Source organism: Quercus lobata, chromosome 3 (genome assembly GCF_001633185.2).
Source record: "Quercus lobata isolate SW786 chromosome 3, ValleyOak3.0 Primary Assembly, whole genome shotgun sequence".
In the NCBI taxonomy this organism is placed as follows: domain Eukaryota; kingdom Viridiplantae; phylum Streptophyta; class Magnoliopsida; order Fagales; family Fagaceae; genus Quercus; species Quercus lobata.
The window spans coordinates 71652214-71668940 of record NC_044906.1 but is presented as its reverse complement, the minus strand read 5'-3'; the positions used below and the strand labels follow the sequence as shown (position 1 = coordinate 71668940).

General features: G+C 28.5%; 2 protein-coding genes across 4 annotated transcripts in view; one reads left to right on the top strand and one right to left on the bottom strand.

The window, feature by feature from the left end:
* The window catches only part of LOC115978905 (ureide permease 1-like), a 76591-nt gene that overhangs the window by 24152 nt on the left and 35712 nt on the right, over positions 1-16727 (top strand). The window lies entirely within an intron of this gene.
* On the bottom strand, positions 180-5628 carry LOC115979618 (transcription repressor MYB6-like). Its single transcript, XM_031101672.1, has 3 exons — positions 5499-5628; positions 5281-5410; positions 180-762 (listed from the first exon to the last, which is right to left on the bottom strand). Exons 1-3 carry the CDS (start codon positions 5626-5628, stop codon positions 180-182), a joined length of 843 nt encoding a protein of 280 aa, XP_030957532.1.

Genomic DNA, 16727 nt, shown 5'->3' with positions numbered 1-16727 from the left:
ATCCATTATTGGGTTCAACGGATGTCAAGCAAAATACACTCCAACTATTCATGATTTAATTAGATACACATAGATGACTATACTAACCCACAACATAAGAAAATGCTAATAATAGTGGGCACTAAATTATTTATGAAGATAATGGGCCTAGTTATGTATCTTGTTTACTTTCGGCTAATCTATGTATCTTCTAAATCCAGAAAAGATGCCAATGTGTCAAGATCCATAGCTTCATTTGGCTGAAAAGGATTAGCAGCCTTCCAATTCTCAGGCTTCCCTTCATCCATTAAATCTTTAAGATTGGCATCGCATCCAGAAACTGGCAAATCCAACACACTGTCACATGCATTGGTTTGGTGGCCATCTAAATTTTTCACATCCGATCTCAAAAGGTAATTTATATCCAAATCTATCAGAAAGTCAGAGATATTATTCTCTGGCTGAACTGAAGGAAATGGGTTTTTACTATTCCCATTAGGAACTATATTTTCATTGAACATTTGATTATTATTATCTAGTTGCCATGGGAGGATAACCTTTGTGCACCGCATTGCTTTTGGTCGAATCACAGGGTGAGCAACCGGTTTTATTCCTGGATTGGAGTTTGATGTCAACTTTCCAATCCTTCCAATGGATTTTAATATTCTACTACTTTGTTCATGAGTCTTGTCACCTTGCACCTTCTTGCTTAAAATGGTGTTCCAGTAATTCTTTATCTCATTGTCAGTTCGTCCTGGTAATCTCCGAGCAATGAGTGACCAACTGCAACACTCGTTACACAACATTTAGTTTGTAAGCACATTAATTTATCACTTTATAGTGTGACATTTGGGAGGAGGGAGGGGAATTTTCCCTTGACCCATAGGAAAAAAAAACCATATAATCTATGCGAATTCTCTGCAATTTAATTGATTGACACTTTATGATATTTCTAATGAAAATATTCAAGGTTCAAATATCTCATCCTCTTTTGTAACTAAAAAAAGAAAACTCTCGCATGCAAAATGAGTTTTTTTCACTTGTTTATGATTTGCACAATTGTGGATTTTATAAATTCTTTCTCAAAATTAAATTTACTGTTACTTATGTTGATCTTTTATTTAATACTTGTTAAACTTATCACTATATATTATCAAATTTGAAACTAATAGCAATGTGTAAGGTGTTGTTTATCATTTCATCATAAAATTATTATAATAAAAAAGGTGTTGTTTATCATATAATAATAATAATAATAATAATAATAATATATTTAGTTTTCTTTTTAATCTAAAATATATTTTGGTTTACTTAGAAGAAGTTAATAAAAACCATATACAATATTATATACGAAGATCACTGTTAAGCATATAACGTTTTGAACAATTTAGTCAACTTATCATCTCATAAAGAAGTGGAAAAAATTGTATCTTTAATATTGTTGAGGTGGTAAGTTGAAATTGGTGAAACATTAATTTTACATGAACTTGTTGCTAACATTGTTTTAATCATGTTTCAAAAAAAAAAAATGTTTTAATCACAAAACGTCATTATATACCAATAACAACATGTTACTAGAGCAAGTTGGGTAAAAAGGGTTATTTAACTTCTTCTTCTTCTTCTTCTTCTTCTTCTTTTTTCCAAAAAGTTATTTCACTAATCGTATTATGAATAAGGTTGTTGTTTTTAAGTAAAAAATAGGGTTGTAAATCAATCAAAATCTTAGTGGACCCCTAAATATATGTCATCAGTTTTGTGAGCACATTAACTTAACCCTTTAATGTATTTTCACTTTCCATGCAAACTAACACTTGGAAATTCTTGAAATGTGAGTATGACTACATTGAATCCAATAATAATTTATCATTTTTTTAATAGTAAAAGTAGTGCTATTTGATTTTTTAAATACCTGATTTCTTATAGCTAACTAAAAATTAGAAGGAAACAGTGGATTCATTGGGAGAGATCCATGTATCAATTACTACAGAGTTTTCTAAATTGACATAATTTAACCATGTTCTTAGCATTTCTCATGTTTAAAATCATATTTCCCCATATATCCATTCTTGAAGTTTGAGTGTGACCACATTGAATCCAATAATAATATATAATTTTTTTAAAAGTAAAAGCAATGCTATTTGGTTTTTTAATACCTCATTTCTTATAGCTAATTAAAACTTAGAAGGAAATAGTGGATTCAGTGGGAGAGATTCCTGTTTCAATTATTGGACTATAAAGATTTTTGAATTGACATCATTTAACCATGTTCTTAGCATTTCTCATGTTTCAAATCATATTTCCCCATTCATTCAGGAAGATTTAGTGACATATGCTTGGTTTCAATTTGCATGCAACATATCGGCATCTAGATTTTCATAAAATAAATCATTATAAATGTTTGGGCCTTAAATATTGCAGGCTTTGTCTTTCAAAAACGGCTTTTCTCACTCATGAAAATAAATATCTTTCTGAAAAAGACCTTGAATAATTGAATACCAAAACTTAGGTGTCAATATATGAATCTCATAATTTCATTTGTTTGAATTGTTTGACGGTCAATAAAAATAAAATAAAATAAAAGTTTACTTCAACATCATCTATTATTCACATTATACCTTTCAAAAACATTAGAGATAGGGGTTCAGGTGATAACCCAACAATGATGACATTTTTTGTGACATCAATTAAAAAGATAATGGATAATATGACTTCAAATAGGGAAAATAAGAAGAGCAACAACATGTAGCCCCTATTAATCTATTTTAATCTATAACCAACCCTGAAAATTTGGAGTTAAGGTTGGATGGTTGTTGTGTCAGCATATGGCTTGAATGTAAAGTTATTAAGTTGATTTTTGGTAGAGTTCGAATTAGCTAGAATCATGTTTTTAACCCTAGATATCTCTTGTAGTGTGCCACTATTAGAATAGAGAGATATCTCTTTGAAGGTTTTGTTGCGACAAACTAGAACTAGAGTAAAAAAAAAAAAAAATTTATAGTCTTTGTTATTTACAAGAGGTCTATGGGTGTATTTGAGTTTTGTGAGAATGCCTTCTTTGTATCTTCATATTTGTTATTGATATTTTCTCTTCATCACCTCCAATGAAGGTAGGCCTAAGGCATCCTCAGGCCTCAATTAATTGGAGGTGAAATAGGGAGGATAAAAATAAAAAAATAAAAAAATAAAAAGAGAAAAAAGAAAGAAAGAGAAAATAGGTGAAATGTGTGTTTAGTTGGGATGGAGAGTGGAAAGAAATTTTGGTGGGGCCTAGGTGTTTTCTCTCCTAGCCCACCAAAATTCCATCTCTCTAATTTGGAGAAAAAACTTAGGAGACTTTATTTTAACCCAATCAATTACATTTTTTCTCCTCTTTTTGTAACGTTGAATATGGAAATCTCAAGTAACCGTTGGCATTTGACTCTGCTTCAACCTACTTAATAATATTTTCTTGTTTTTTGGTTCACGTTGTTCATCACTTTTTTCTTTTCATGTTTTTTTTTTTTAATTATTTCTTTTTTGTCTTCTTGTTTTTGCCCCACCTTTTGTCTTTTTCATCTTTTTATTTTTCTGTTTCTTCTATTCACTATTCGTTCACTTCATTGTTTTGGGTTTCTTTTTTCTTTGGTTTTTTAGTGCTCATCTCACTTTTTGTCTTCTTCTATCTTTTGTTTTTATCAATTTCTTTAATAGTTTCCTTCTTTCTTTCTTCTTTTCACCAGTTTTGGATCTGGCTTTTGCCTTTTAAAATAATAACTTAAAAAAAGTGCAATGTCCATATATAATTTTTTAAATAAATAAGTGTATAAAAAATTGTGTTATCTTTTTGTTTTATTTAATAGGGACATAATTATAAATTTATATGAACTTCATTTTTCATAGTTTTTCATCTCTCCACTTTTCTATCCTCCCAACCAAACACATATGAGAGAAAACTAAATTTTTTCTATCCTCTCACTTTTCTATCCCCTCTCCATTTTCTATCTTCTCACTTTTCCATCCCTCCAACCAAACGAACCCTTAGTATTTTTTTTTTAATTATATATTTGTATCTATTTTTCTTTCAATTTATCTTCTTTTTTATATTTGTTTTGGAAATCTTTCTAAAGTTTATAAAATTTTTCATAATCAATCTTATGTGTGAATGTTTACAGAGGCACTTTCACACAACAAGTTGTATATGTCTAAAAGAAATTCTATAATTTTAATATGCTTTTCATTGTACTTTATTGCAAATTTACTAAATGTTAACTCCTTTTTCTTGTGGTTAAAATTATTTTCCTTATCTTTTTGGGGGTGGCAAAGAATAACTTTGTCAATTAATCACTACTAATATTTTCTAACCTAGAATGAGAAAGATGAAAGAAGTAAATTATAAATTGAAGGAAGAAGGAGAAGCACAGGACCGGCACAAGGCCAAGGCCTAAGGCCCCCACTACAAAACATTTCCACCCTTTCATAAAAAAATGTCGCACCCTACATTATAAAAAATGCCCAAATCTTATGATAATATTATTTTTTAAACAGTTGTGCACTATTTTTCTCATGAGTGATGCTAAGGTTATTACAAATTTATTTCATAACACTTACAAATAAATGAGCTACCAATCACCAAAAAAAAAAAAAAAAGGTAATGCAAACATTCATTAATTAAATTTTTAAAATTCATAATCACATTCATTGTTACATTAATTAGTAAACATTTTGTAGTAAAATTTGTAATAGCTTTCATATTTTCTTTTTCTTATCTCCATCAAAGCCTCCAAAATACTAGACCAATAAAAACTTAACCCAATCGAAATCTTATAATGTTTGGGGGGGAAATCGTTGAAAATGTGCCAGTTCATCAATGATAATTAATTTCCTCTAATAATTTGAGACTTTAATTTTTATAAACTAATATCCTACACAGTAGACTGTTAACATTAGCCACCTAATCTCCTAAATAGTCATACACCGAACAATCTTTTCTTTCTTAATACTAAAATATAAAATTAAAAATTAGATTACAACTTTACTAAATCATGCGTTACCTTGTTAAATTTTATGCTTGAACTATAATAATTAATTCTCTACATGAAGTTAACTTTAGTTTAGTTAGTATCTATTCATCAAATAATATATTTCACTCTTCAAATTAATCTTGACTTAATTAATATTAAATAAAATTATTTAATTTATATTTTTTTATGAATAACTTATTTAATCTATATTTGAATATAAAAACCATTATTTAAATTTATGGCCTCAATTCTCAAATTATATTGAGCCGACTCCAGAGAAGAAGAAGAAGATTTCCCATACCTGTTACCAAGAAGCTTATGTAGTTTGATAATGAGATCTTCTTCATCCTCAGAAAAGTTGCCTCTCTTGATATCTGGCCTTAGATAATTCACCCAACGAAGCCGGCAACTCTTCCCACATCGCCGCAGCCCTACAAAATAAGAAGTGTCAGTGTGAATAATCGACAAAAGAGAACCATTTTGAGAGAAGAGAGAATATATAGTGCATATTGTTAGAACCAGCTCTTTGAGGCAGGTCTATCCATTTCCCTTCGCCATGGATTTTAATGTAGTTTGTAAGGATCTTATCTTCCCATGCAGACCATGTTCCTCTGACTACACCTTTTGTACAACATGGCCTCCTTCCCATTTCTGCTCTCTGACAACACTTTTTTTATTCTCTCTCTTTTAGGCTTTTGCTTCCACTACTCTCCCACTCTACAAGGAGCTCCAAACCTTCTTAATTATATAAATGTACAACAGAAGCTTGACACGACTGAAATTATTATTTTATTTATATATATTAATTATAACAATAATATTATATTCAGCAAAAAAAATATTATTATAATTTGGCACAATTTTTTTTCACAACTCACCGTATTGTGAGTTATAATTGGTAAAAGTGTATCTCTATATGACCCACTATCACACATTTATTAATTATAACTCGTTATGTAACAAATTATTGCAAAAAAATATGCCAAATTATTTGTCCTTACCATTACGCTTCTTTTCATCTTAAATTTTTACTGACTAGAAACTGAACAAGCGAGGCTACAAGCACTACTATTTTATTTTATTTTATTTGTATAGAATTGAACACTATAGAATTGAATATGATGAATGATGGTGCAGATATATATATATATATATATATTATATATAGTGCCTAAATGCGGTTGGGAATGGGTAACGTAGGAATGTAACATTTTTTTTTCTAATTAATATTGTAAATTTTATCTGTAACATCACTTGTACATCATTGTTATTACTTTGATTGATCCCAGTGACACCGACATACTATTACTATATGGATTTTACTAATGTGTACTTTAATTTTCATTTTTGAAAAAAAAAATTTCAAAAATTAAAAAGGTAATGATAGTTTTTTCAATTTTCAATAAAATATTTTCAAAAATAGAAAGTTAATGAGTGATGCAGTAACTTGTATGGGATTTGTTGAAATGAAGAGAGTTGAAAATTTATATCGTGTTGGTTGGGCTGTCTATGCTAATTAGAAGCTCACCGACGTTTCTCCTATTCTTCACTGTCGACACCATTGGATTTGACAGTTCCAAAATTGGTAATGGGCTGGCATTCTTCCTGATCCCACCAAATACAGCAGGAGCCGGTGGGGGTAGGGGACAGTTCCAAAATTGGTAATGGACTGGCATTCTTCCTGACCCCACCAAATCCCACCAAAGGAGGGGGGTTCTAGGCCACCACTGACAAAAATAATAGTGTTGTACCTTGTACTTGATTTTAAGGCATTTATTACCAAAACTAGTGCTAATGAGTGGTGGCCTTTTGCATTGGAACTTGAAATAAGGTAAAGAAGGATTACTTTTTCGATCTGACAAGACAATGATAATGTTGTCCTCCAATCTTTTTAACAAGTCAGATCTAACAAAACAAAATGACAATATTGTCTTCTAAAAGCCGGATCTAACAAAATAAAATGACAATGTTAACCTTCAATATTTTGAACAAGACAAAAATGCTCTTTTTACAATTTTCCTCAATTTTCTATTTCATTTTCCACTAATATTTACTTTATCAATATTTACTTTTTCTTCTTCTCCACTTTACCAATATTATAGAAAAAACTAAAAGAAGAGTTCAATGTTCAACAAAAAGACAAGAAAGAAAAAAGAGTTCAATGAATTATCAAAGAATGTCTACAAAAATATAGTGTTCAAACAATTATAAATAAGGTATATATATTTCTTTTTTTCTTAATTTATTTTTCAAATATATTGAAATATGATGCTAATATTTATTTATCATTTTTGTTAAATTATTATAGAATCAATGGATGAAAATTTTGTTGAGAAGAGTTCAATAAATGATCAAAGAATGTCTACAAGAATATAATGTTCAAGAAATTATAAATAAGGTACATATATTTCTTTTGTTCTTAATTTATTTTTCAAATATATTGAAATATGATGTTAATGTTTATTTATCACTTTTGTTAAATTATTGTAGAATCAATGGATGAGAATTTTGTTGCAAGCAAGATTCATCAATTAGTTCCAATGAGTTGTTTTGACTTAAATGAATGGGAAATGTTAACGAGTGCCGTACGGCTTTGGTAAAGAATCTAATTAAAGAAAGTTTTTATGGAAAAAGAAAAAAAAAACAATTAATGTTTTGACAGCTTTTTTCATTTCCCATAAAAGTGATGTCAAAACTTTCCTAAAATGAATTATTAACCAATGTCTTACGGCACTCGTTAACATGACCCTAAATGAATTACCTCAAGAAGGTATACTATTTTATTCTATTCTATTTTATTTATAGTTTATATTTCATTTATAATTTATGAATTGTATGATTGTTGATTTTTTTTTTTTTTTTTTTTACAACATAGAACAAATGAATGATATTGTAATTGCAAGTGAGATTTATCAAAGTGTTTCAAGGAATTGTGTTGACTTAAATGAGCTTCCAAATGATGGAGAAAATAATGACATTTGTGGGGAGGAATTAGTGGTTTGGAATGAATATCCAATGGAAGAAATAGGAGTTATTGAAGAAAATGAAGATATGAATTCAATAGAAAATGAGTTTGAACCTTTTGTTGGTCAATGTTTTCTTAGTGAAGAAGAGGCTTTCATTTTCTATAAAAATTATGCAAATCGATATGGTTTTACAATTCAAAAAGGTCATTTGGTCACAAAAAATGGAGAAAATGTAAGACATGATTTCTTTTGTCACCGAGAAGGTAGACAACAATTAAAAAGAGTGAATTCATCTAAGGAGCAATGAAATAGGATATCTACAAGATGTGGATGCAAAGCTCATCTAAGAATCACATTGCAAAAGTCATTTGACATTTTTCCACAAGAATGGCATGTCACTAAGTTTGTTCTAGATCACAATCATGAGTTGTTGTTCCCTTCAGAAGTGAGATTTCTTCCAGCCAATCGAGTTATCACTAAAAAAGATAAAGATCGCATTCTCTTATTGAAAAAGGGTGGACCCAATATTTTATTTGAAATGTTAGGTCTTTTGCTTAAAAAATCAACTTTTTATTTCTGTCGGTGTTATATTATCATTTTGACAATATTATGCCAATGAATATCATGCATTCTTGAAAAAATAGAAAATTTTGCCATAGAAATAATAGTGTTTCACTAAAATTGAAATCTAATGTCCCATATCATATCATGTATCATGACACTTTTTCAATCTAATTAAGCAAACCAGTCTTCTCACGACATTTGAAACACAAAATAGCGAGGTACTATTTTTAAACTTAAAATAATTTTAAAAATTAATATTTATGTTTTATTGTCTTAGGACACTAAATCTCTAACACCTCTAACCCACTACTAATCAATAAAATATTTTTATTTCTTTCATTTTGGATTTTATTATTTTTACTATTTAAATAAAATAAATGTCAACTCCATGTAAAACCCTAAATCTATGGGAAAATATAGCGGGGCACCAGCACAGCCCCGCCAATTCACGCGGATTTGTCCCAACAAAAAGTTGGTGGACTAAGGGTGGGGCCTCTCACATACTTACTTTGATAAGGCTCTTGAAGATGTATATTATTTACATCAGTAGCCTTTCCATTTATACTTTTCCACTAAGTGTCACAAAATAATGTTACACATGTTTAATTTGTCCAATAAAATAATATCACATAACATAATAAAAATGACGTGAATAATAGACACAATTGACACTTATAATAAATTTCACAATAAATTTAGTTTTTCACAAATACTTATAATAAATTTCACAATAAATTTTATTATAGTTAAAATAATTAATTGTTATATAAATACTTAAATAATTTCACAAATATTTATAAAAAGTTACATTGGTAGCATTATTAGTCATTAGATAGTGGTTTGTAGCAAAGAAGCCGAGTATGCAGGCCTTTACGAAAAAAGAAAAAAGAAAAAAAAAAAATGTTGTGTGGCTCTTTGTTTACCAACGTATCCACATGAAGACAACAGGTTTCAGAAATCTTGTCTTCCTTTCAAATGCTACATCCGCTATATGGGAGGCAAGTCTTGGTCTTCAATGGTAGTTTAGTCTTTTTCGAAAAAATATAATTTGTCAGATATTTTTTCTTGTTCCCATAAAAGTCATTGTTTTCTTATGGAAACGCCAAACAAAATTATTAAACTATTCCCTTATATGTACGGTCCGGACCCTTGATTTAAAAGACGTGGATTACGTTTTTTTTTTTAGACAGGCCCATGTGATCATGTTAATTCCTATATATTAAAGTTAGGAATACTGTTTCGGTATTCATTCGATTCGATTATAGAAGAGACGAAATGCACGTGTACCTTCCAAACCATTTCGAAATTACTGTTGCATATAAATTATATTTATATATATAATTGTAAATTTTTTTAAATAATTTTTTAGATAAGTTTTATACTTCTTTTTAGTAGTATATAAAAAAATATTACAGTATTACAAATATTTATTTATTAATATATAATGTTTAAAACAATACTTTTAAAAACTTATACATAGAAATACAGATCCTTTAGCAATGCTATTTAAAGCTTCAAACGAAAATAAATAATAATAATAATAAAGAAAAAATAAAGATCCACTTCAATCCATGGTTCTGAAATCCAAACCAGAACGTATTGTCTAACTTGGTTAACTAAGAACCACCTATTAGGATGGTTCTTTTAACTCAACGCCGCCTGCTCTACACAAAAAATCCAATGGAACTGCTCGAGTTTGAAAATTGTGATCAAGTCTCATGATTTAGGCCAAAGCTTTAAAAAATACAAATGGACAACTTCGTCAATTCATCTCCGGTTAAACTAAGTTGTTTTACCAGTTTGTACCATTTTTTTTTTTGTTTTTTTATCCAATGGCAGAGCCACTTGAGGACTGAGGAGGCCTTGGCCCCCCCCCCCCCCAAAATTTTTGAAAAAAATAATTAATTTTTTATTGGAAATATCCTAAATAATTAGAAAATTCTTAAATAACCTTAACATTTTGGCCCCCCATGATAATATACATATATATTTAAGAAAGTCTAAAAATAAACACAATTTTCATTTAAATAAAATACAATCCACAAATACATGTCACAAATTACAATAATTACACATTCAGTATCTTTAAAATGAACACATACGTATTTTAACAATTATCTCAAGAAATAGAAAGAAAAAAAATTCTAATTTTCAAGACAAACAACTATTTTATGTTTTAATAAGGTCACTCCCATAATTGCTGAAAAGAAAATATGGACCTACTGAATGACTAATAAAATACTGGCAATGAACATCTTCAGCAACCTCTTTAAATTTTTGTACAATTTAGACAGTGAAAAATTATATTTATTTTTTATCTATCTATTTTTTCAAATACACTTTCCAATAGACTCTCTATATTTTCTCTATTCTATTTAAATATTATTTATTCATTCTTTCTTTAATATTTAAATTTTTTGGAGATATTTTTTTAATGAGAAGTGTTATGTTTACAACATTTTCACAATAATTTCACAACAAATCATATATGATACTAGTTCTAATTTGAACCCATTACTACAATTATTTTTTTTTTCTCAACAGTAATAGCTAATAATAACCTGCTATTTAAGATTTATTGTAAAAGAATTTTGAAAATATTGCGGTAACATTTCTCAATTTTATTTTTTTGTTTTATTTTTTCTTCTCTCTTCATTTTTTCCATCCATATGTTTGTTTTTTTTTCTTTTCTTTTCTTTTTCCTCCTCCACACACAACTTCTCCTCTTTATCTTCATTTTTGCTTTTCATTTTCTACCTCTTGGTCCACCTCTATCTCCAAGTGTCTCCCTCTTTCACTTGGACTAAAAACACTAAAACATGCCACTCATCTTCTCATCACATAGAGGGGAAATCACCACTGTGCCCCACCAAGGGAGGGAAAAATAGTCTTCGTCCTCTGTCCTCTATCTTCAGATATTGTGGGTTAGATTTTTTTTTTTTTTAAATTGATCTAATTTTATGAGAAAGCCTGTGTTCTATGATTAGATTGCGTTTTTTATTTTGTTCCTATTGTCTTTGGTGTCTTTGTAGCCGTTGAGGTTGAGATAAATGCTAAAATTTTAATTTACTGTGCTAAATTTTTATTCGGATTTATTCAAGTGAGGATTATTTTAAGTGAGAAAAATGGTTTGGAGTTGCTATAATGCTCTTTTCTTCAAGAGAGCTATTGTAGCAATTCTATAAAAAATAAAATATAAAATATAATAAAAAAAGAAAGAAAAAGGAAATGTGTCCCTTTTAGAGAGGTTATTGGAGCGGATTTTTTGGGTTTGCTCTCCAAAAAATGACTTTGGCTAGTCTATTGGAAATGCTTTAATAAGATGGGTTCCAATTAGCTCAACTATTAAATCTCTAATAGTTGAATAAGAGATTTGTGGTTCAATCTCCACCTATATCAAAAAATGATTGGTGTCTTAGTCTGATAATAAAAAGCTATTATTAGAAGCGGATGCCGTAAGTTGAAACTCTCTCCAAAAAGGAAATGCTTTAATAAGAAAGAAAAAAAATTCATCATCAAACAGAGACAAAATTGGAAAAACTTGCCAAAATTAAGCCTAATGCCAACTTTGCAAAAAATTGGAAAAATCTGCCCAAATTAAGCCTAAGAGCATCCACATTAGTCCATTTAAAAATTTCTATCTATTTTAACATAAGAACCTACTTTTTCTATTGTACACCATCATTTTTCAAAAACACTCACATTATTTTCTATCTTTTTATTATTTATTTTATCCTCTCATCTCTCAGATCAAATGATTTGGAGCCTCCCCCCCCCCCCACACACACACATCTCTCTCTCTCTCTCTCTCTCTCTCTCTCTCTCTCTCTCTCTCTCTCTCTCTGTTGGTTTGTCCGTGTGGGTGTGTTTGTGTATCTCTGTGTTGGTTTGTCTGTGTGGGTGTGTTTGTGTGTATCAAAGGAAGAAGAAGATGATGAGGGAGAGCAAAAATCTAAGTTGGTTTTGCAAATGGAGAAGAGAAAGATAAAAGGAGAGAAATTGTGAAATTAATCAAATATTAAGATGCAAAGCTATAGTAACCGTGTATATTTACATGGTTATTGTAACAAAAAAAAAAAATTACAGTGATTTAGAAGGACTAATGTAGGGTGTTTTTGAAGAAAGATGTATAAAATTGACAATTTTTTGTATTTTGCAAGGACTAGTGTGATTGTTCTAACGTCATTGCCAATTTGGTAAGATTAAGTCTTGGTACAACAAAATTTCGCAACATTTTCTTGACACCTTTTTTTTTTTTTTTTTTTTTCTTGATACCCTTATTTTGAGTTGTGGGTTCTAATATAACTTCTTCTTCTTTTCAACCTCTGATAGACAATGACAAAACTTAGGTACCTAAACAAAACTTTGGTACAGTAGTTAAGTGTTATTCTTTAGGTGTTCATCTCTTAAGATTCAGCCATGTGACTTTTTTCTCATGGGATGAAAGTGACTTTTTAGTTAAATATAGCCACATTGCTCAATCTTAAAAGGAGAATCTAAGGAACAATACCTAAATATTGTACCTAAGTTTTGTTCGATAGACAAATAAATTTTTTTATAATATTTTTTTTAGAGAGGTCCTGTAGAAAAATACAAATTCAAATCATTTATACCACTTTTTGTATACCAATTTATGTTCCACCAATTACAACTTACTATGTGCATGATTTCACTCAATTTTAAACTTTAAGTATTTTATGAGGAAAATTAAATCAATACATGACAAATTGTGATTAGTAGAATATAGAGTGGTACACAAAAAAGTGATACAGATGATTTGTATTCATGATAAACTGATAACTCATTTGGTTCATTGTTGTGACTTGTGAGATTTTCTTATGGCCATAAGAAAAAGCTTTTTTTTTTTTTTTTTCATTCACATAGTTACTTTTTCATTCACATAGCTTAAGTGGCAAAGCCACTTGAGGACTGAGGGGGGCCAAGATTTTTGAAAAAAAATTAAAATTTTTTTTGAAAATATCCTAAATAATTTGAAAATTCTTAAAATGAACTTTATTAATAGTTTTTTTTTAATATATTTTTTTCTAAAATATTTAGTGTATTTTTTTCCATTTAACCAAGAAAAGAGTGATAGAAACAAAAAAAATCGCAAAGAAAATCAAGCTATCATTACGACTACAGGTTCTGGCTAAGTGCAGAAAAGAATTGGTTTGATAAAATTGCCATGTTAAATTTCTATAACATTAGTTTGTATAACATAATTAGGAAATTAAAACGCCTATTTGTTACTAAATTCTGTATTTAAAGATGATAGAAATTTCGTACAATTGTGTGAATGCAAGGTGTTATTAATCTTTGGTTTCCTCCACCATTTCAGAGTGATAAAGAGTATGTTTTCTTTTGTTAATCGAGAAAGACATTATGAACTAATTTTACTTAAAATACCAATTATTATGAATAAATGTTATATAAAATACCAACTATTTGTTTGTATAATGATCCTTATCTAAGTACTTCAATCATTTGATGCAGTATACAATTGTCATTCACACACTCATACATAAAATAAGAATTTTTCTCGTTAGCTAAATTGTATTTATTGACATGAAGTTAGTATGTTAATTGTTATCCTCTTTATATCTTTAATTTTTTTAATGAAATTATAAAATTTGTGTCTAAATAAATTGAGAAAAAGAAGCTAACAAATAAGTTATTATCCGAATCACTCATGTTATCGGCAAAAGTTTTCTTTAAAAAAAAATTATTTATGTAATACTCTTTTATTACAAAAACTTCTTAATTCTAGATTTCTAGGTGTATAATAATATTTAAAAAGTTTCACAAATATTCAAAATTAATTAAAACATGTATTGAACCCTTTATAAATTAAATTGTTGGAAGAAGATGTTGTCCACAAGTTTGAAGAGGTGGTAGTATTTCCAGTGATATTTTTGATAGGGTCAAAAACAAAAGAGTTAGAGTATCCAAAAAGACTTACGTTATGTTACAAGAAGATCCATAACTCACTCACGATACATCGACAATATCAAGTTCAACTACCGCCACTGGCACTAAATCTTGCATGAGCTTAATTAGCCTTGACAAGATCATCACTACAACAAACAAAGATATATACTAATTAACCATCTCTAATTTACTTCTTTCTCTTTCTTTCCTTTTTAAAAAACTCATCTATATAGTAGAATATTATTAGAACCTTCTTGACTTACAGTAACTTCGTATGTTTCTTTCATGGGTAAAATATTATTTTTGTCTCTAAACCTTACAAAAAGTTTGTTTTTCTTCCTAAACTATAAAAGTTTTTTTTTTCCATCCTTAAACTTTATAAAAGATTTTTTTTTTTAATAATTTGGAGAGAGAAATAGGAATAAAAAATAACTTTTTTCAATAGTTTAAGAACCCAAAAAAAAAAAAAAAAATTTAGGTAAAGTTTAAGGTCAAAAAGTAAAATATTTTCAATAGTTTAGGGACCAAAAAAAAAAAAAAAAAATTTTCAATAGTTATTTGAGGATGAAAAATGAATTTTTTTAAAGTTTAGGATGAAAAAAGACTTTTAGTAAAGTTTAAGAACCAAAATTGTATTTTACTTTTCTTTCTTTTTATGTGTCTCAAATTTTATTAGATAGAAATGATATTTTTTATCCTCAAAGAAATATATATATATATATATATATATATATAGAGAGAGAGAGAGAGAGAGAGAGAGAGAGAGAGAGAGGATATTTATTCTTCTTCTCCTATCTAAAAGACGAGCTCATTTTTTAGTTGTAAATGTAATTTTACTTTATAAAGGTAAGGATTAAAAAGAATTAATTGGTTTCTGTAGCTATAATTAGGAAATTGAATTAGATATGGATTTTCTTTAAAAAAATAAATAAATAAAATTTGAATGGATGTGACGCGTAAACCACATGATGATCTGTTGATCATAAATTTTCTTTAGAAATGATATGTTTTATTCTCAAAGAAATTATATATATATATATATATAGAGAGAGAGAGAGAGAGAGGATATTTATTCTTCTTTTTCTATCTAAAAGACTAGCTCATTATGTTCTTTTCCTATCCTTCACTGTGACACCATTGGATTTGACTTCAGCTGGGTACAGCAGGAGCAGGGTCGGGGGGGGGGGGTGGTCTAGGCCGCCTGTTGAAGACATGTCCCACTGACAAAAATAATACTGTTGTACCTTGTGCTTGATTTTAAGGCATTTATTACCAAAAATAGTGCTAATGAGCGGTGGCCTTTTGCATTGGAACTTGAAATAAGGTAAACAAGGACTACTTTTTGGATCTAACAAGACAATGACAATGTTGTTCTTCAATTTTTTTAACAAATCAGATCTAACAAAACAAAATGACAATGTTGTCTTTCAATTTTTTTAACAAGACAAAAATGCTCTTTTTTTGCAATTTTCCTCAATTTTCTATTTCATCTCCCACCTATATTTACTTTACCAATATTTATTTTTTCTTATTCTCCACTTTACCAATATCATAAAAAAAACTAAAAGAAGAGTTCAATGTTCAACAAAAAAACAAGAAAGAAAAAAGAGTTCAATGAATGATCAAAGAATGTCTACAAGAATATATTGTTCAAAAAATTATAAATAAGGTATATATATTTCTTTTTTTCTTAATTTATTTTTCAAATATATTGAAATATGATGTTAATATTTATTTATCATTTTTGTTAAATTATTGTAGAATCAATGGATGAGAATTTTGTTGAGAAGAGTTCAATGAATGATCAAAGAATGTCTACAAGAATATAATCTTCAAGAAATTATAAATAAGGTACATATAATTTTTTTCTTCTTAATTTATTTTTCAAATATATTGAAATATGATAATATTTATTTATCACTTTTGTTAAATTATTGTAGAATCAATGGATGAGAATTTTGTTGCAAGCGAGATTCATCAATTAGTTCCAATGAGTTTTTTTGACTTAAATGAATTACCTCAAGGAGAAATACTATTTTATTCTATTCTATTTTATTTATAGTTTATATTTCATTTATAATTGAATATGATTTTTTTTTTTTTTTTTTTATCCTTGTTACAACATAGAACAAATGAATGATATTGTAATTGCAAGTGAGATTTATCAAAGTGTTTCAAGGAATTGTGTTGACTTAAATGAGCTTCCAAATGATGGAGAAAATAATGACATTTGTGGGGAGGAATTAGTGGTTTGGAATGAATATTCAATGGAAGAAATAGGAGTTATTGA